Consider the following 22104-nt stretch of genomic DNA (forward strand, 5'->3'; position numbering starts at 1 on the left):
TATTGGATTTTGTATCTTAAAATTGCATGTACACAGTTACTTTTTCTTTCATTAGTATATTTGAACACCACAGCTCATGAAAGCTGTTTTTAACTTTTAACCTTGTTTTCATTATATAGTTTAATTTTAAATAAATGATAAAGAAATTGAATATTTTAGAAATTGGTCACCTTGACAAAATGATTTAACAATCCAAAGATGATCATTTGTGAAACAAATGAATTTAAATTTTATAGGGACTAAAGCTTATACAATTTTGACAACCTTTTAAAGACAAAGAATACAAAATTAGTAAAATAAAGTATTCAGCTTTTATTGACAGAATTCAACAGGATTATGACTATGATCATCTCAGCATCGCCAACTAGTAGGGGAAATCTGATGGAACATATGCTAGAGTAGAAAAAGATGGTGGTTTTTAGCCAGTTAGGGTTTAAAATATCTTACTCTCTTATAAGTTAAAAATCATCAAGTCTCATGGTAAATCTTTGATCATAATAAGTGAATATTGTAGTTCCACATACATTTCAATGGTTTGAGTATGGGGAAATAAACATCTTACTATTAAATAATTAGATAGCAAGCTAATTAAAGGTACTATTCATAAGGATGAAAAGCTTTAAAAGCATGTTTGTTGCATCATGGTTGTGTTGGGGTGGATTCTGGGTGTTTGAACACTCTACCACTGAACTACATCTCCAAGCTTTTGTTTATTATTATTATATATATTTTTTGATACCAAGGATTAAACCCATAGGTGTTTAACCATTGAGCCACATCCTCAGCCCTTCTTATTTTTTAATTTTGAGACAGGGTCTTGCTAAATTGCTTAGGGCCTTGCTAAGTTGCTGAGGCTGGCTTGAACTTACGATCCTCCTGCGTCAGACTCCCAAGGAGGTGGGTTTATAGGAGTGCACTACTGTGCCTGGCTGGATCATATTTCTGTAACACAACCCTCTGATAGATTAATTAACTTTTAGTACATATTTTGGGGGAAATCTCAGAATAATGAATGAATTTAATATTTTAGGTGGATGCCAGTATAAAATGCCAGACCAGTCCACCTGAGAATATCTTGCCTTCAGAACAGATGGGATTCCTCATTTCAGAAATGGGGCCAGCTAGCAAATCTAGTAAAGACACAGGCTTATCCACTCCAGCCAGATACAGAGAGCGAAGAAGCAACTCACAACAAGGAAAGTCCCCTGGTAAGGATTATGTAATTTTAAGCTTTAGAATCTATAGCTCTAGAATGCTAGAAATAGAACCACAGTATAAAATTAATATTTAAATGACAGTTTTTCTATGTCTTCACTTATTATTCATGATTGTATTATTTCTATCACATTGCTTTTTACATAACTGTAAAAATTATCCTTGTAAAATATGTAATATTTTCCTAATATTGCATATAAGAATTTAAGCTTTCAAAAATGCTGAAAATATTTAAGATAAATCAAAGAAATTAGGTTAACTTGAAGAGGGTAAAATGAAGGATGACTTAAATAACTGTCCTCAGATGCCAAAGACTTATAATTGTAGATGTACTTATTCACTTATTAAAAGACTGTAGGACACAAGGTTATACACTTAAATTGTGATGGGAGGAAATTAGATGGATATAAAAGATCCTGAGTACATAAAAATGCTATAAAGTGTAACTCTATATCAGTAGGATTGTTTTTCTCTTTATTTATTTTTAAAATGTTTTAAAAATATTTTTTAGTTGTAGTTGGACACAAATAATACTTTTATTTATTTATTTTTATGTAGTGTTGAAGATTGAACCCAGGGCCTTGCACATGCTAGGCAAGCATTCTGCTGAGCCACAACCCCAGACCTTTCTTTTGATTTTTAAGAATCTAGAGGGGATGGGGTTGTAGCTCAGTTGTTGAGCTCTTATCTTGCATGAATGAGGCCCTGGGTTCGATCCTCAGCACCATGTAGAAAGGAAGGAAGGAAGGAAGGAAGGAAGGAAGGAAGGAAGAAAGAAAGAAAGATATTGTGTCCATCTTGTTTGGGGCACTCACTGTTGGTTCTACTTTTTTTTTTCCTTTCTGTTTTTGTTTCTTTTTTTTTTTTTTAATATCAAGAAACTATCACCTCTGGCTTTCCTGTCCAAGGAGTCTCTAATTTGTTCATTTTCTTTTGAAGAGAGAGAGAGAGAATTTTTTAATATTTATTTTTTAGTTTTTGGCGAACACAACATCTTTGTTTGTATGTGGTGCTGAGGATCGAACCCAGGCCACACGCATGCCAGGCGAGCATGCTACCGCTTGAGCCACATCCCCAGCCCCTTGTTCATTATTCTTAAAGGTAGCCTCATCTGCAGTGGTCCTCATGGAGTATGTGTTCTTTTGTTGGAATGATCCAGCTTTTGTTACCTATTTTCTAAAGGATAAATCTCAAGTGTCTGAGGATTAACTTTAGGGGCTGAACAATTACACTTCTTAGCATACCAGACTTGTTAATTCTCAGGCATTTTAATTAACAACAATAACAATAATAGGCATTTGCATAAAAAGCAAAAACAACAACTTGGAGCCAAGTGCTGTGGTATATACCTGTAATCCCAGCTATAAAAAAGCTGAGGGAGGAGGATCACAAATTCAAATCCAGCCTGGTCAACTTAGTGGATCTTGTCTCAAAAAATAAAAGGACTGGGGATATTTGCTCAGTGGTAGAACAGGCCTGAGTTTAATCCCTAGTGCCACAAGAAACAAAAAACAAATCAAAAGTTGGTAGATGACTGCTTTGTTGGCCTTGCTTGGGTCATTCCAGTTGAAAGCCAGGGATCTCATTTTAGGTAGTGTTAAGCTTGACAAGTCTGATATTTGATTTGCAGTCTATGCTTTTCCCATTCCTTAGTCTGAGAGTGGGTTGAATCTTTGCAGTAGAGTTCTCTCCCATTGTCTATCAGAGATTTCCCCTCCACCCTGATGCTGAGGATCGAGCCCAGTGCCCCGCGCATGCCAGGTGAGCGCACTACCGCTTGAGCCACATCCCCAGCCATCCCCCCTGCCTTTTTTATTTTGAGCTTGGTCCTCACTGAATTGCCCAGTCTTGACTTGAACTTGGAATCCTCCTGCCTCTGCTTTCTAAATAGTTGAGGCTATAGTTACGCACACCGCTCCTAATTTTCAGAGGTTCTTACAACAGGTGCTTGAGAAAAGGTTGAGGCTCCCTGGGTTTCTGAAGCAGTTGGATGTATGACCTAAACTAATGAGCTGTAGTGAATAGATTGTCAACTACAGGAAGAGAAATATTCCCATTCATCTTTGCTTGCACACTGAGCTCTAGACTGAGCTCATCTCTTCTTTTAGGACTTTGCTGAATGTGTTAAGAAATAGTCAACACAGTGTGAATTTTGTCAGCCTTTTCCCTATGGTTGTATGCACACTTGTTCTGTGGTCTGCCTTCCAGGGTATCACAGGTAATGAGTTTACCAAATGTTTTGGCACAAATAAGAAAGATCACCAACATTCCAGCCTGCTATATCTTAACCACCTACTGTCTGACTAGTAAGCCCATGCCACTTTTTTTTTTTTTTTGATACTTGAATTGAACCACTGAGCTATACCCCAGTGCCTAGAACCACATTTTAAAATTTGAATTATAGCAGCACCTCACATCTAGATTCCAAATTGCCTATTAGGATATAAATTAGAACAACATAATTATATAAATAATACATTAGAATAGAAATTGTAACAAATAAAACAAAAGGGACTAGAGATGAAGCTCAGTGGTAGAGCATTTGCCTAGCATGCATGAGGCCTTAGGTTCAACCACTAGCACCATAAAAGACAACAATGGCTTAAAAAAGATAGAACTTTTTTTTTCTTTATAATAAAGCCTATCCTGAGTATAAACTGTCCAGAGTGGTAGCTTCCCTTCTTTCTGCTAGTCCTCAGGTATTGCATGGTTAAAGATGGCTTACCACTCTAGATAGCAGGCTGCTATAAATATCTTTTCCTCATATGCACTAAGTTATCACATATGTTCACATCTTTTTGAACAGAACTTAAGTCACAGAAGACCAAGTTCTAGCTATAGGGAAGCTTAGAAATACAGTCTTTGGCTGGGGGCCATTTGCCTATTTAAAAGAATACCATAGGACTGGAGATGTAGCTCAGTAGTGGAGTTCTTGCTTAGCATGCACAAGGATCTGGGTTCAATCTTCAGCACCACAAAAATAATAACTATTAAAATAACACCATGATGTTAAGAATGAGAATCAGTGTTAGGAGACAACTAGCATGGCCTTAAGGAAAATACTTACCACATAAATGTATGTATCAATATTACAGACGAACCCCTTACAAATCAGTAAAAAAAATGCAAACCAATAAAAATAAATAAAATTTAATTGGGGGGCTGTGGTTGTAGGTCAGTGGCAGAGCATTTGCCTAGCACAGTGAGGCATTGGGTTTAATCCTCAGCACCACCTAAAAATAAACAAAATAGGGACTGGGGCTGGGGCTGGGGCTGGGGCTGGGGCTGGGGCTGGGGCTGAGGCTCAGTGGTAGCGCACTTGCCTGGCATATGTGAGGCACTGGGTTAGATTGTCAGCACCACATATAAATAAATAAAATAAAGGTCTACCAACAACTAAAAAAACATTTTAAAAAATAAACAAAATAAAGGCATTCTGTTCATCTACAACTGCAAAAAACATTTTTTAATTATATTAGGGGATAGGGTTGTGGCTCAGTGGTAGAGCACTTGCCTGACATGAGTGAGATATGGGTTCTGTCCTCAGCACTACATAAAATAATAAAGATATTGTGTCCATCCACAACTAAAACCAAATTATATTAGTATGCAGTTTAGAAGAAATAAAAATGACTAATAAATATATAAAAAGATATTCTTTTCAACCTTTGTTTACCAGAGAAATACAAATTTATCCAGCTACTTTTTCTTCAATCTAATTGGCAAAACTTCAGCTGTTCCTAATATTAGACTTGGTATAGTTATAAGGAAGCTGGGTGTGATGGTGCATACCTGTAATCCCAGCTATTTGGGAGGCTGAGACAGGAAGATTTGAAAGTCCAAGGCTAGCCTGGGCAATTTAATGAAATTCTTTACCAAAATAAAAAAAGAAAAGGACTGGGGAGATAGCTCAGTGGTAGAGTGTCCCTGTGTTCAATCCCCAGTAGCACCCAAAAAATGGTGTAGGAAAAAAGGAACCCCCTATATGCTGCAACTGGAATGTAAAAGTCTATTGCTTTTTGAAGGGAGGGCAGTTTTTCATTATCTATAAATAATTAAATTACTCATGTGTTTTAACACAAGAATTCTACTCCTATGAATCTGTCCTACTGAAATATGTGTATTCCCAAAGATACCACAAAAAAGTTCACTATATTATTTTAATAGCAAAAACCTAGAAAAAGCATAAATACCTGACAGTTGGGAGCTAGATAAATTATAATAAATTCATGTAATTAAATGCTGTGCAACTATTTAAGAAAATAGTTTGACAAATTGTGACCTGGAAAGATTTAGTGAACATTAAGTGTCCATAATGTATTAGTATACAAACAGGTTGCAGCACCATATGCCTAGCTAGCACAGTTCTCTTTCTAGAAAAAAAAAACAGAAAGCTAAGTGTATGCTGTATAATTATAGAAAAAAAATCTGAAAATGTATGATAAAACTGAAATATGTAATAATGGTGACCTTTGAGAAGATAGAAATGAAGGGTACAGGGATATTTTTAACAACTTAATTTGTGTATGTATGTATATGAGAGTAGGATTATGGTAAATTTTCTGAATTTTAAAAATTGAATTAAAAGCTGAAAATACTAAAAGTAAATACTTTACAGCATTTCTGTAGCATGAATATAAAAGCCTCACAATAGGCCTGGGATTGTGGCTTAGTGGTAAGTGGTAGAGCACTTGCCTAGCATGTGTGAGGCACTGGGTTGGATCCTCAGCACCACATAGAAATAAATAAGTAAAGGTATTGTGTCCATCTATAACTAATATATATATATATATATATATATATATATATATATATATATATTCACAATAATAGGAATGAGCAAATTTTTAAAAATTTATTTATTCTAATTTGTTATATATGTCAGCAGAATGCATTTCAATTCATAGTACACATATAGAGCATAATTTTTCATGTCTCTGGTTGTACACAAAGTAGAGTCACACCATTCATGTCTTCATACATGTACTTTAGGTAATGATGCCATCTCATTCCACCAACTTTCCTACCCCCTTGCCTCCTCCCTTCACCTCCCTCCCCTTTGCCCTGTCTAAAGTTCTTCCCTCCCTCCTATGCTCCCCCCCAGCCCCTGCATTATGGATTAGCATCCACATATCAGAGAAAACATTTGGCCTTTGTTTTTTGGGGATTGGCTTCCTTAGCATGTATTCCCCGACTCCATCCATTGCACTCCATCCATGCAAATGCCCTGATTTTATTCTCTTTTAATGCTGAGTATTATTCCATTGTGTATATATACCACAGTTTTTTATCCATTCGTCTATTGAAGGACATCTAGGTTGGTTCCACAGTTTGCCTATTGTGAATTCAGCTGATGTGCTGTGTCCCTGTAGTATGCTGTTTTTAAGTCTTTTGGGTATAAACAGAGGGGTGGGATAGCTGGGTCAAATGGTGGTTCCATTCCAAGTTTTCCAAGGAATGCTTTCCAGATTGGTTGCACCAATTTGCAGTCCCACCAGCAATGTATGAGTATGCCTTTTCCCCCACATCCTCGCTAACACTTATTGTATTCTTAATAGTTGCCATTCTACCTGGAATAAGATGAAATCTTAGAGTAGTTTTGATTTGCATTTCTCTTAATTGCTAGAGAAGTTGAACATTTTTTCATATATTTGTTGAATGATTGTATATAATCTCTGAGAATTGTCTGTTCAGTTCCTTGGCCAATTTATTGATTGGGTTATTTGTATATTTGGTGTTAAGTTTTTTGAGTTCTTCGTATATCCTAGAGATTAGTGCTCTATCTGTGAGTGTGGTAAAAATGTGCTCCCATTCTGAAGGCGCTCTCATCACCTCACTGATTGTTTCTTCTGAGAAAAAGTTTTTTAGTTTGAATACATCCCATTTATTGATTCTTGATTTTATTTCTTGCACTATAGGAGTCTTATTAAGGAAGTTGGGGCCTAATCTGACCATGATGAAGATTTGGGCCTTCTTTTTCTTCTCTTAGGCACAGGGTCTCTGGTTTAATTCCTATGTCCTTGATCTACTTTGAGTTGAATTTTTCACATGGTGAGAGATAGGGGCTTAATTTTATTTTGCTGCATAGGGATTTCCAGTTTTCCTAGTACCATTTGTTGAAGAGGCTGTCTTTTCTCCAATATATGTTTTTGGCACCTTTGTCTAGTATGAGATAATTGTATTTATGTGGGTTTATTTCTGTGTCCTGTATTCTGTACCATTGGTCTACAAGTGTATTTTGGTGCTAATACCATGCCATTTTTGTTACTATTGCTCTGTAGTATAGTTTAAGGTCTGGTGATGCCACCTGCTTTACTCTTCTTGGTAAGGATTGCTTTAGCTCTTCTGGGTCTCTTATTTTTCCAGATGAATTTCATGATTGCTTTTTCTATGAGGAATGTCATTGAGATTTTGATTGGAATTGCATTAAATTTATATAGTGCTTTTGGTAGTATGGTCATTTTGACAATATTAATTCTACCTATCCAAGAACAAAGGAGACCTTTCCATCTTCTAAGGTAGTTTTCATTGTAGAGGTCTTTCATCTGTTTTGTCAGAGGATTTGTCACTGATGTAACGAAATGCCTTTGATTTATGGGTGTTGATTTCATATCCCACTACTTTTCTGAATTCATTTATTCTAGAAGTTTTCTGGTGGAATTTTTTGGCGTCTCTAGGTATAGAATCATGTCATCTGCAAATAGTGATAGTTTGAGTTCTTCTTTTCCTATCTTATCCCTTTAATTTCTTTCGTCTGGCTAGAGTTTCAAGAACTATGTTAAATAGAAGTGGTGAAACAGGGCATCCCTGTCTTCCCTGTCTTGTTCCAGTATTTAGAGGGAATGCTTTCAATTTTTCTCCATTTAGAATGATGTTGGCCTTGGGCTTTGAATAGACAGCATTTACAATGTTGAGATATGTTCTTGTTATCCCTAGTTTTTCTGGTGTTTTGAACATGAAGGGTGCTGTATTTTGTCAAATGCTTTTTCTGCATCTATTGAGATGATCATATGATTATTATCTTTAAGTCTATTGATATGATGAATTACATTTATTGATTTCTGTGTGTTGAACCTACCTTGTATCACTGGAATGAACCCCAGTTGATCATGGTGCACTATTTTTTAATATGTTTTTGTATTCGAGCTGCCAGAATTTTATTGAGAATTTTTGCATCTATGTTCATTAGAGATATTGGTCTGGAGTTTTATTTCTTTGATGTGTCTTTGTCTGGTTTTGGAATCAGGGTGATATTGGCCTCATAGAATGAGTTTGGAAGTGTTCCCTCTTTTTCTATTTCATGGAATAATTTGAGGAGTATTGGTATTAGTTCTTCTTTGAAGGTCTTGTAGAAGAACTCAGCTGTGTATCCATCTGGTCCTGGGCTTTTCTTGGTTGGTAGGTTTCTGATGGTGTCTTCTACTTCATTGCTTGAAATTGACCTGTTTAACTTGTATATATCATCCTGATTCAGTTTGGGCAAATCATATAACTCTAGAAATTTATCGATGCCTTCGATATTTTCTATTCTAGTGGAGTACAAATTTTCAAAATAATTTCTAATTATCTTATGTATTTCTGTAGTGTCCATCATGATATTTTCTTTTTCATCACGGTTGTTAGTAATTTAGTTTTCTCTCCTCTTCATTGGCATAGCTAAGAGGTTATCAATTTTTTGTTTATTTTTTCAAAGAACCAACTTTTTGTTTTGTCAATTTTTCAGTTGTTTCTTTTGTTTCAGTTTCATTGATTTCAGCTCTGATTTTAATTATTTCCTGTCTTCTGCTTCTTTTGGGGTTGATTTGTTCTTCTTTTTTCTAGGGCTTTGAGATGTAATGTTAGGTCATTTATTTGTTGACTTTTTCTTCTTTTAAGGAATTAACTTTATACAATGAATTTTCCTCTTAGAACTTAGTACTAAAAAATTTTTTAAAAGCTTCATAATAATAAGAATGAGCAACTTATAGAATTTTTAGAAAATATATTTATATTCCAGATATTAAACTGACTTTCAATGTTTGAATATGATTGACTCAAGCTAACCTTAGCCTACATAAAAATGCCTTTTTAAGATTTCTGGGACTTTTTAGGGCTTGCAAGTGGCTTATTTATTTATTTTTATTTTATTTTTTTAGTTGTAGATGGACACAATATCTTTATTTATTTATTTTTTTATGTGGTGCTGAGGAAGGTGCGCTACCACTGAGCCACAGCCTTAGCCTCTTGCAAGTGGCTTTTATTTTCAAGTTTCTACTTCTGCTTAATTCCAGATTTGCCCCTGTCTTGCCTCCCAGAGTTTTTCTCTATTGGCTCCATGCTATACTAAATCAATTATTTTTATTTCAGTTCATGCACACAGTCTACCAATGTGCTCTATTTTTGGTCCTGGGGTTGAACCCTGGGGCACTTTACCACTGAGGTACAACCCCAGCTCTTTTTTTATTTTATTTTTGTTTCTTAGTTTTGAGTCAGGGTCTTGCCAAGTTGCTGAGGCTGGCCTCCAACTTGGGATCTTCCTGCCTCAGCCTTTCCAGTTATTGGGATTATAGGTGTTTTTTCACCACTCCCAGCCTCCAGGCTATTCTATAAACAGAATTAGCCCTCTTTCTTTGATGCCTTTCCCCTTCCCCAAGCATTTGCACTAGACACTTGCATATGCAGCATAATTTCTGAAGATTTGTGGAGGTAGATAAAGTTTACATTTAAAATACTGCCAGTAATTTTTAATGACTCTTCCTGAAAGGCCTTTGGTCACCTTACTACTGTTAGGTTTCCTTGTCACTAGTCATGGCCTTCTACAAAGTTACATTCTTTATTTGTACTAGCAACAGACCTTGTCTCTTCTTCTCCATTTTCTTAAGGCCCTTAATTTCTGTTAATTTAGGCAGAGAAGTTTCTCTATTTTCTGGTATCTTTGAGAGGCCTCTTCTCCAACCCAAACAACCTATCGAGATATATTTCTCAACAAAGACAGTCACCTTCATAAGAGGAACTCTGGTGCCTGATGTTAAAATAATTTCCTTTTTTCACTACATGTTATGGTCATAAGTGTAACTGACAAAACAATTAGCACATTAATTATCTTTATTAACTCTTCCTGTTGGTTTTTTCTAAGTAAGGCCTTATCGTTTGGTCAACAGTGTTGATAGATGGTCTTAATTGACCTTGGCTTTCTACTGGGAAGCCTAAGAGTTGTGAAACATTGGCACCATCATAACACCTAATCACACTTTTATTTTATTAGGGACAGGAAAGAAATGACATATAATTAAGCAAGAATCTCTCTGCTAAAAAGAAGTTTATTTTTAGAATTAAAGCATAAGCAGAAATATAATTTATGAAGTTGCAAATTTTTCTTCTCTGATAGAACTTAGTCTAACAGTCTATGAAAACATAGCCCTAATAAGGTCCTATGGCATATGACCTCAAGTCAGTGTGAGATGAAGTATGTTACCTACTTGAACCACATAGTTAGAAGGAAGAAAGCTTTTGGTATTAGAAAAACGTAAATGTTGATAAGTCTCAACTCTTAGGTCTCTTTTCTTAGTCTATCTCTAATTACTATGTATTCTCAATCAGTCTTATTGCTTTTATTATTATTGATGCTTTTATTATCATTGCATTATTATATTGATGGTTCCTGAATTTATATCCTAAGTGTTAATCTCCGAACTTCAGACTTGTTTATTCTGTTGTGTGCCCTACATAGTTTCAGCATGCCTTTCTGTGATCCTGTCTACTTGGTAGGCTGAAGCAGGAGAATCACAAGCTCCAGGGCAGCTTCAGCAACTTAGTGAGACCCTGTCTCAAAAAAAGAAAAAGTAAAGAAGACTGGGGATATAGCTCAGTGATGAAACACCTCTGGGTTCAATCCTCAGTACTGAAAAAAAATGAAAAAATAAATAAATTCTTGGAAAAAAGCTGTCTTCAATTGGCATTGAAACCATTTTTAAGTGTATCATTCACCGGCATTACGAACATTCACATTGTTTTGGTGCCATCACCAACATCCATCTCCAGAACTCTTTTCCTCTTACAAAATTACAACTCTGTACCCGTTAAATGATCGCTCTCCATTCCCCTGCCTAGCCTATGGCAGCCACCATTCTGCTTTCTGTGGCTGTATCTACTTTTTGTCTTTTTGAGTAGTCTTTTAGTTAGCCACAGAGAGATAAGGTTTAAACATCTAAGGAGCCAAACTACCCCTTCATTTTTTTTTTTTTAACAAATACTCACTGAAAACTACCCTACTGTTTTAGGTACCAAATGGATATACAGTTCTATTTTATTGACAATAAAAATTGCATATGTCTTACTAAAAGTTTATTCTATATCTCATTACCATGCTCTGATACTGAAAATTAAGAAATATTAGGGTATGAATTTTATGTTTTATAGACATTTCCTAATTTCCCCTTATTTTCTGGAGTTAGTTCAAATTGATGGGAAATGTAACTTTTTTAGGTAAAATTTATAAAAAGCCATTTTAAAGCAAACAAGTCAATAGCCTGTAGTGCATTCATAACAATGTGCAGTCTCTATCCAGTTCCAAAATTTTTTCTATATCCCTTCCTTTCTCCAGCCCCTGGAAACTACCAATCTGTCTTCTCTATTTATGGATATACCTACTCTGAATTTTTCATGTAAATGAAATCATGCAGTGTGACCTTTTATGTCTGGTTTGGGACACTAGCATAGTATTTTAAAGTCCATCTGCATTGTAACATGTGTATTGGTACTTCATTTCTTTTTTTTAATATTTATTTTTTAGTTGTAGTTGGACACAATACCTTTATTTATTTTTATGTGGTACTGAGGATGGAACCTAGGGCCTCACACATGCTAGGTGAGCACTCTACCGCTGAGCCACAATCCCAGCCCAGTACTTCATTTCTTTTGGCCAAATGATGTTAGATTGTACGTATATACCATGATTTGCTTATCTATTTATCTGCTAATAGACATTTGGGCTGTTTCTACCTTTTGCCTATTATGAGTAGGGCTGTTATGAACATGTGTGCACAAGTATTTGTCTGAATACCTGTTTTTCATTCTTTGGGGTACATACCTAGGAGTGGAATTGCTGCATCACATGATAATACTATCTTTACCTTTTTTTCAAAATATCAAATCTTCTTTAATATCCCTTAGTTAATATTAATCTGAGTGAAGATGAAACTATTTTCCATTTGCTTTATTTATGGATTTACCTAAGAAAACACTGACAAAATTATTTTGTGCTTAATAAGAATTAGGTAGCCTACAGGTCTGTCCTTGGGTTTCTAGAGAGGTATTTACAGGGAAAAAAGTAATGCAGGACTACTTTGAATATTTCTGTGTCTCCACTGTGTCATGTCCAAAGAATTTGTGACATAGAATTTCAATCAACACAGGCATTTAAGTCATCCTTTCCAAGGTAGAGAGAGAATTAGATCAAATTATTCTTTTCCCTTCTCAAATTTCAGTAAAAACCTTTAACAAGATGTAAAGAGTTCGACATCTCTTAGCAACAAGGAAAAGTAGATAGAAACAGAAACAAACAAACAACAACAACAAAAAACAGCATTCTTCAACACAAGTGTACTGTTGGGATTACAACATCTAAAGTTGTGGCCAGTACAAAACAGCTTTTCCTGGACGTTCAAACCTCAGAGGTAACTTCTACATCAGTATCATCACTTAAGGACTTCGAGTCCTTTAGGTCATCATTTTTTTAACTTTAATAATTTTTTTGTCACTTACTTTCTCTACTTCCTTGACTTGCTTGCTAAATATAAAGAGCTTCAACTTTTATTTAAACAGCCAATTACTCTGATACTTATTTAGAAAATACGTCATCTATAGTATCTGAAACAATGATAGTACCTATATCTTGAGCCATTACATATAGGTGTATCATCATTTCTTAAATTTCCTAAAAATCCCACCAAGGTTTTTCCTAAAAGCCATCCCATTCCTCAAATCCCAGGTCCAGCCTACATGTCTCATCTTGGGTTAAATTTTCTGTTGAATCTTCATCTTCTCTAGAATTTCTGTGTTTATGCTCTGAGGTAGAAAGTATGGGCATTATTGCCTTCTTTGGATCTTTTTCTGGAATTGGAACTTTCTTTTGTACTTGGCTTCAGTTGGTCTTCGTTTGTAATCCTATGCCAAGAGGGGAAGTCTGAATAACATCTGTAGTAGCAGTGATTCTTCTTAGCATATCATAGAGAGGGTGAGATCTTTCTCAGAAGCACTGACATTCTAAAAGTTTTCCCAAAAGATCTCTACCACAGTATACCATATCTGCTCCTATTGATCATAAACTGCTTTACCATTATATATACTGGCCTAGATATAGTACATTACCTCATTATCAGTGAACATTTCTCCTTGGGTATCTGGTCCCTGCAAAATCTTCAAGAGTGGCAGTTTACTGATGATTTCTAAAGAGATCCTGTAAGCACTGTCAGATGTTGAATGCTAGGCAGAAGTGGAATATGATGTCATTTTGGCAGTGAAGAAATTGCAGTCTATTGATAAAATTTACAACTGCCCCAAGAGTGGCTCCCTCTCTGAGCATGGAGGAGGTGGGTGGCAGTTGTAGGTTCTAAGACCTTGGCAGCATTTTAAAATCACCTATCTTTAACTTTTTGAGGAACTACCAAAGACATTTTCCAAATGTATTTTCCTTAATGGATGAACTATTTTACATGACTTTCAGCAATGTCCATTGTTCCAATATTTCTATATCTTTATTAATACTTGTTACTTTCCATTTAAAAATTATTATTAGTGCTTTCATAACAGTGTGAAGTGATACTTCATTGTGATTTTGGTTTGCATTTCCCTAAGACCTAAATTCCACAATTTTCCTGTGCTTGTTCACCATTTGTATATCTTCTTTGGAAAAAATATAATTTTATGAGAACTGTGATGATAATATTCAACTCGATGCCTCCTGTTTTGGTTAAATTTCTTTTGATTGTATTCCCAGTGTTTGTTCTTATAACAGGAATTGATAAACTGGCCCATGAGCCACATCTAGCCTAATTTTACGTGGCCTGCCAACAGCATCATTTTTATATTTTTTAATTGTTGGGGGGAAAATCCAAAAGAACATTTCATTATGCATGAAAATTATATGAAATTCAGATTTCAATATATATAAGTAAAATTTTACTGGAATATACAGATATACCCTTTCATTTACACATTGCCTATGACTGTTTTCATGCCAGTGGCAGAGTAATTTTAGGCCTGCAGTGCCTAAAATTAATTACTATCTGGCTCTTTACAAAAAATTTACTAATCCTGTGTTAAAAGTTCCTCCTTTTTAGCTTCTGATCTTTTCACAGCCCAGAGAGTAATGAGTGAGGAGATCTTAAAATGGATTACTACTGGTCAGTTTATTTCTCCTGGATAAGCAAACATTTTTTTTCTCTTGATAGATAAATTCCAAGGTTAAATTTTTAATAATAGAGACCAAATATGAAAGTCCTAAAGTAGCACTTAAATTTTAACTATCATTATCTCTGAGTATCTCACATTAATAAGATTACAACTCTCAAAGCAATTATTTGTGGTTAAAATAAGGGAACTTAATAAAATCACTTCTAAAATCTGCCTTGCCCCCCAATTTTGAAATATTGTGATTCTAACATTAACTGTTAGAATTTCATGTTTCTCAGTAGTTGAACAGAAGCATCCCATATTCCAGAATGTATCTGTGTCCTTCTGTAGCTAAATTATATTTAAAACTTTTTACTGTTTGTAATGGAGCATTTTCTTATACTTTAAGCTTCCTTTGACTTGGGGAGGTAGGAGTGGAGTGCTGGGAATTGAAATCAGGGCCTCTGTGCTAAACAATTTATTTACCCTTGAGCTACATCCCTAACCCAACTTTTTTTTTCTTTGTAATGAGACTTAAAGTTGTTTAAGTATCCAAATTATAGTGGTTTCAATAATGTGTATTTTGTTAGAAGATTGTTAGTCATAGTCACTAATGTGCCTTTTAAGCACATGCTGACTTAAGAAAATGGCTTTTAGATCAAAGATACAAAGAGGTAAAGAATATTAGGCTCTATCATGCCCCTCCAATTTCTATAATAGTCAAACTGAATGTACCCAAATATTAATCCCATTATGGAAGCTCTCCTTTCTTATGTTATGATAGGATATGTAATTTTATAGCTAAGGGAAACTGAATGTTTAAGAGCAAAGTTCAATTCATTTCTTAAAAAATGACTTCCCATTTTGTAGCTATTGAGTTATAGATGAGATTTCATTAAGGCAATAGCCTCAAAACCCTAAGGGTGCTTTCAAGTAGAAACGAACATTCCCAAATAAGTAGATGCAGTGCTCTTGTCCCTCGAGGCCTTTCACCTCTCAAGCCAACCTAGCTGCTGTGCTTCCCAAATACTTACCTTCTTTGATGAACATGTAAGGCTCTCTTTTGAGTGAAGACATCAACCTCTAGCAGCACCAGGCTAAAATACAAGTCCTGGATATTTATTGCTTTCTGTTTACTACTTGATTGGCAGTTGTTAATGAAAAGCTCATTCTAATAAAGTTACTGTGTTTAAATGTTTGTTATTAGAAGTTGTGGGTCAAGTGCTATTTTATCTTTTTCAGCCCATCATATAAAAAGTTTGTTGTTGCTGCTGCAACAACATGAGATTTATAGTAGCTCTAATAGTTTTTACTTTTATCATTATCAAGAATTTCTACTCTGCTTTCAACCCAGGGTTACAACTGGATTTATTCATATCCCCAAATCTTATTTTAGTATTTTCTATTACCATATGGCCTGTGCTTATTCTAATATGGAACTGAGGTATTCAGAAATAAGCATAGTTAGATATTGCTTCCAGGTCTTTTAGTCAGCTTTCAAAAACCATGATGCCCAGGTTGCACTCCATTTCAATTAAATAAAAAAAAAATGTCAGCTATCAGTATTTTTTAAAGATCCCCAAGAGATTCCAGTAGGCAGTAAGGTATGGAAACCACTGGCTTTACTTATCAGCCATATAATAGCTTAGAGGTTCTACCTAGTTATATATTTACTCCTTGGGATTAACTAGGTGTTATTATAATGCATTTTAGCTACTTGAAAAAATATGTTATATAAACATATTATAATTATCATTATTGTTACTGTAATTATCTAAACTATAGAGAAACTTGTAGCTCTTCTATATTATAGAAACGTGCCTGAGCTCAATTTTTTTTTTATTTTTATTTTTTTAAAGAGAGAGTGAGACAGAGAGAGAGAGAGAGAGAAAATTTTTTAACATTTATTTATTTTTTCTTAGTTCTCGGCGGACACAACATCTTTGTTGGTATGTGGTGCTGAGGATCGAACCCGGGCCGCACGCATGCCAGGCGAGCGCGCTACCGCTTGAGCCACATCCCCAGCCCCTGAGCTCAAATTTTTATCCACCTCCTTTTTTGGTCTGGTACTAGGGATTGAACACAGGGATACTGTACCACTGAGCTACATCCTAGCCCTTTTAACTTACTTTTTTTATTATTATTTTTAAAATTTTGAGACAGTGTCTCATTAAGTCTCCCAGGATGACTTCGAACTTGCAGTTCTTTCTCAGCCTTCTAAGTCCCTGGGATTATGGCATGTGCTTTGGTGCCCTTTCATGCTTAAGGAATCATTCTGTCTCTTAATCTCTGTGAGAGCATGACTTCTTTCTTACATACGGTCAGCTAGGTGTTTTTGTAAGAGTTCAGCTGTGTCAGTAAGTGGGAAATTTTTATGGAGGCAATCTACTTGGGAAAAGTAGCAATTATTTAATATTGCTTTTCTGCAGGCATTACCTTTTCATATTTCCACAACCCAGCCAGCTGTTCTTACAGCATGGAAGAAATGAGTTTTATTTGTATGCTTTTATTTCACTTTGATTCCTTTCACATTTTCCCCTTCTTTTTCATTTATAATAACAAGATAATTGTATTGAAAAGAGGCTTGGCCTTACCACTGAGAAGGAGGGAAATTTTAACTTTGATCTCTTTAGGTTTACAACTGGGCTGCATCAGTATGCTTTAGAGTTATAGGAATGCTCTAAAATTGTGAGTCTGGTGAGAAAATGTAATTTTAGAGCCAATTCTACAGGTGCAACATAGACAAGTTGTTCTAATCTGAAGACTTGTCTATAGAAGTCTATAGTCTGAGAGGCTGAGAGTGAGTAAATAATCCTTTCTTTTTAGATCTTCATCTGCTGGTGGACGTGGCCTGCAAGCAGGAGCACTTTCCAAAGGAGGAAGAATTAAAAGAGTGAGGAATGGATGACAAATGTGACATTGTGCACTAGCCGTAGCTGGAGGCAGACTAGTCTTGCACATGACACACTGTTGGGATTTTTTCAGTTCTGTTAAGGAAAAAAAATATTTTTTGTTTTGTTTATTGAGAATTTTGTTAATTGAAAATTGGGAGTTTGGTATTTACTACAACTGTTCAGTTCAGATTGTTTACCTTGACAAACTACTAAACATCTAGCAGCCATTTTTTTTTTTTTTTTTTTTTTTTTGCTGCCCAGATCCCTTTCAAATGAAAAGTCCTGGCCTTCTGTTACAGTGAAGAAGCATCTAAAAACTGCTGCATCTATGGTACTGGAGCATAATGTGTGCGTGCTGAGTTGTCTTGCCACTCTCAAACGGTAGTCAGCACAACTCCAATGGGGAGTTCAGTCTATCTGTTTCAAGTCACAGTGTGATCCTTTTATAGAAGATTGTGTGAAAAACAAAGACACGTGAGGTCACCGAGATCACAGATCTAAATGGGTCAGGAATTCCAGGGAAGAAATTTTGGTAAAGAGCTAATTTTCCAAGTGATTAACCAGGAAATTCTCTTACTTCCTAACCTAGCATTCTGTTCCAAGAGCAAGGCATCCGGACTTAGACCATCCATCACACTTAACAGCCCCGATTCTTTTATATTAATGAGAGCATTTTTCTATTTTCATATCTTTCTTTAATTTTAATGATACATTGTCATAAATGGTAAGGTTTTGTTAATATCACTTACTTAAATGTCTTCTAAAGAAAAATATTTAAATTGTTTAATGTAATTGTATTCATAAATGCTGGTAGGTTTAAAGGTTTTAAAGCTTTATTTTTATTAATATTGCAGGATAGAAGGATAAAGGATGCATGTGTAATATTTTTATTTTGAAGGGGAATGTACAATGTGTGAACAAAAACATTAAGAGATTTTACATAGTGTTTTCTTATTTTAGATTTTTACATTCAGCAAGTACAAATCCTCATATATATAAGGTATTGTGTACAAATTCGGGGTTAATCTGATTAGTTGTCATTTACCAGAAGCTGTGCTCCAGTATTTTTTCTGTATATATCTGGTTTGAGCTTCTAAGAGAATTTTAGATAGTGGGATGGACTATAATCCCCTCTATAGGTTTCTACATTTGAGTAGTAGGATTGTGGGACTGTTATGGAGAAGACATCTTAGATGTCCATATTCTGTGGTTGTTCCTTTATTTGCCTGTCCAATGACAGCAAGAACCTTTCTGATTTAGAGTCTTTTAAATTGACTAGAACTTTTCTTACTGTATTATGCCTTAGTTTTCCTAGTAAACAAAAGGAAAGCCTAGGAATATGAAACTAATAAAAAAGGCATTTAGTGATATGACGTAAATACTTTGCTAGACATTGTGGATGTAACAGTTCATTTCTTATATTGCATTGTGCCTTTCCAATGATGTCAAGCCCTAGAAGTATTACAGAGATATGGCTCTTTTGGAAAAGGGTGAGCTTTGTATTGGTCTGCAGTGACTCAATTAAGATATGGTAGTAAGTTCTGAAGAGCTGTCTGGTTTTTCTGTTGTCCATGTTATGGGCATTTATTCATCTTTATTAGCATGGCTTAAAAGATGGACAAATTATCAAGACATCTACATTTTTTAGCCAGGCAGTATATTTTGGCAGAGTACATGAAGAGGAGACCTTATTTCCTAATGAGAGAACTTTGCTTTTCTCTGTCATATTGAAGAGTTGGTGAAATGTCTTAAGTGATACTCCTTCCCTTTAATATGCCTTTCTTAGCTTTATATATGTTGAAAGAGATAATATTATTTGAGGAACATGTGTCAAGCAGGAACCTTGGCATAGATTTGGTTTCAATGGTTTTAAGGCTTAATTAATGAAATGCCTTGATCAGCCTTCCAAACTTTTTTATATATGTATACAACAGACTAAGGAGCTGGATCTCCTGCTATACTCACATGCCTGGTACCTATCAAATAAAGCTATCATCAATGACTTGGGCAAAATGGCAAGAGGTAAAATAAAATCTTCATGTGAATTAGCCAGTAGGGTCTGACACATGCTAACAAGGTTCCTGACTAGCACCTCAGTATTTCAGCACCTTAAGCACTGATGAATTTCAGTCAACAATAAAGTGAGTGTTCCAACTAGACTTGTGTCTTGCTTGTTTTTCCTGTTTTATTGGTGATAAATAGAAAACTCCATCATTATAATCATTAATTATTCTAGTAAAATTCAAAATAGAACATACTATGTTTTAAAAGAATCTGATTTTTAAAAATTATCCTGACTTTTTTTCCATTTGCACTTGAGTAGAGATTGAATTTAAAAAACTGATATATTTTTAATACCTTTTTAAAAATTTATTCATTTTTATGTGTTGCTGAGGATCGAACCCAGTGCCTTACACATGGGTTCAAGTGTGAAGTAGGCAAATGCTCTACCACTGAGCCACAACCCCACCCCCTAGATATTGAATTTTTAAAATGTCATTAAGTATAAGGACAATTCTTAGACCTCATGTCTAAAATTAGATTGTAGATGTCAGTGAGACAGACTTTTCATTACCACACAAACACCATCTTTACGACATCTCTGGGAAAGTGTTGTGGTCTATCAGCCTTTGAAGAATAACTTTAATTTTGAAGCCAGGGAATAATTTCTCTTGCTTCTCCATCCTGGTGACCTAAATAAACACATGATATCAGTAAAATAAACTTCATAGAGCTGTTTGGCTTGATCCTGCCTATCTCTAGGTCCCCAGTTTCATAATATGTATCATCCTCATTTCCAGATATCAAGGTTTCCTCAGAGAAGAGAGTTTGAGGGCACTAGTTACATTTGTAATTTTTTTCAACTGTGTATATTAAACTATTAGATTATTTTCAAGCAGGAAAAAATGAGGCAAAGTCCATTTGTAGGTAATTATTTTAGTTTACTTTTCAAGATGATTTTATATATGTATCAACTTTCAAGATAATTTTGCATATGTCAGTGATATATAATGATGTGTATTTCCAGTATTTATGCTGTATAAGTACGTGATGTACATAAAATAAAAAATACACAGTAATAAACTTTTAAATTTTTTCTATAGCATCCAAACAAGGCTGAAGCAGGAGGATCTCAAGTTCAAGCCCAGCCCTATGTGAGACCCTGTCTCAAGATAAAATTTAAAAAGAGCTAGAGATGTAGCTCAGTGATGGAGCATCCTTGGGTTCAATTCCCAGTACCCCTGGACAGACACAAACACACACACACACACACACACACACACACACACACACACACTTCTCTTCAGAATTAGAGCTCATGCTATTTCTTAGGAAAGGAACTGCCAAATATCTCTATTGCATTATGTTCTTAAGGTCCAAAAAGGAAAGGAAAAGTGCTAAATTAAGAATTTATTTTAACTGGGTATGTGGCACACACCTCTAATTCCAGCAACTCTGAAGGCTGAAGCAGGAGGATGGCAAGTTCAAGATCAGCTTCAGCAACTTAGTGAGACCCTGTCTCAGAGTAAAAAATTAAAAGGGCTGGAGATGTAACTCAGTGAAAGAGTGCTCTTGGACTCAATCCCTAGTACTAAAAACAAAAATATCTACTTTTTGAACTTACCTCTGTTCCAAACTAGTTATTAGGTCTAAAATTCTGAAACCACTTTCATAAACCTTCTAGCAGAAGAACATGCAAGTTAAATAGGCCACTTACACTTCTTGTTTTTAGAGGCATGTCGTTTAATCTTTATAACAAACCTACAATGCAATTATTATCCACATTTTATACATGACTAAACAGGGTCATTTGTATATGAGGTAAAGAATATAAGATTTATCATAACTTTTTTTAAGTGTATACAGTTCAATAGAGTTAACTGTATTCCCATTGTTGTTGTTGTTAAAATTTTGAAAGTTTTTGTCAGCAGTCCAAAAATATAATGTTTGATTACCATCAAATATAATCTGATAAACTTGAAAATTTAAATATTAAAAGCATGTTAGAAACTTTGGCATTATTTCTAATGGCAAGGTTAGTATATAAGGGTTATAGTTGATGAATGAGGTAATTAACTGAAAATTAGTGGGGTTTTGCCCACATTCTTCTCATTTAAGCATATTTTACCTTTAGTTTGTATTAATGATAGACTTTCTTGTAATCTTACACTGAGAGCAGAGGTCTGATCTATAGTAGTATTTCACTTTGAAGAGATTCGAGAAGGAAATAACAGTTGGATTCCAGATCTCTGACATCAGCCTGATCTGAAAACTTCATACAGGCATAGTTTAGACAGAGCTACTGAATTTGAATTAATAAGAGCGAAGAAAAACTATGCATATAGTGGGCAGAATCCTTCCCTGCTTAGCAGATCTAAGCAGCAATAAATCAGTAAGTACTATAGTATAGGATCACTTTATTCTGGCTTTGTGCCATTTGTAGACACTAAAACCCAGAAAGACCAGAAATCCCTTTGAACTTATATTTGAAAAACCTTGTGTCCATTCTTTTATCTTTTGGAGTTCTTTTATTTTTTCTGTTTATTTCCTCATACCACCGCCTGTTGGGTGCAGAATCTGCTTGGATATATTCCAGCGGCCTCAGCTTACATGTGGTAACTTG

The 22104-nt window shown here is 35.1% G+C and overlaps 1 protein-coding gene and 1 pseudogene across 1 annotated transcript in view; one reads left to right on the forward strand and one right to left on the reverse strand.

Annotated features, from left to right (window-relative positions):
- Positions 1-17483, forward strand: part of Hsf5 (heat shock transcription factor 5) — a 38019-nt gene extending 20536 nt beyond the window's left edge. The window contains exons 5-6 of the mRNA XM_026407354.2: positions 1031-1208; positions 17413-17483. Coding sequence (XP_026263139.1) covers positions 1031-1208; positions 17413-17483 — 249 coding nt within the window. The remainder of the gene's footprint in view (positions 1-1030; positions 1209-17412) is intronic.
- On the reverse strand, positions 12857-13704 carry LOC113195724 (protein Mdm4 pseudogene; annotated as a pseudogene).
- Positions 17484-22104: the final 4621 nt, after the last annotated feature.

This window comes from Urocitellus parryii, chromosome 7 (assembly GCF_045843805.1).
Source record: "Urocitellus parryii isolate mUroPar1 chromosome 7, mUroPar1.hap1, whole genome shotgun sequence".
NCBI lineage: Eukaryota > Metazoa > Chordata > Mammalia > Rodentia > Sciuridae > Urocitellus > Urocitellus parryii.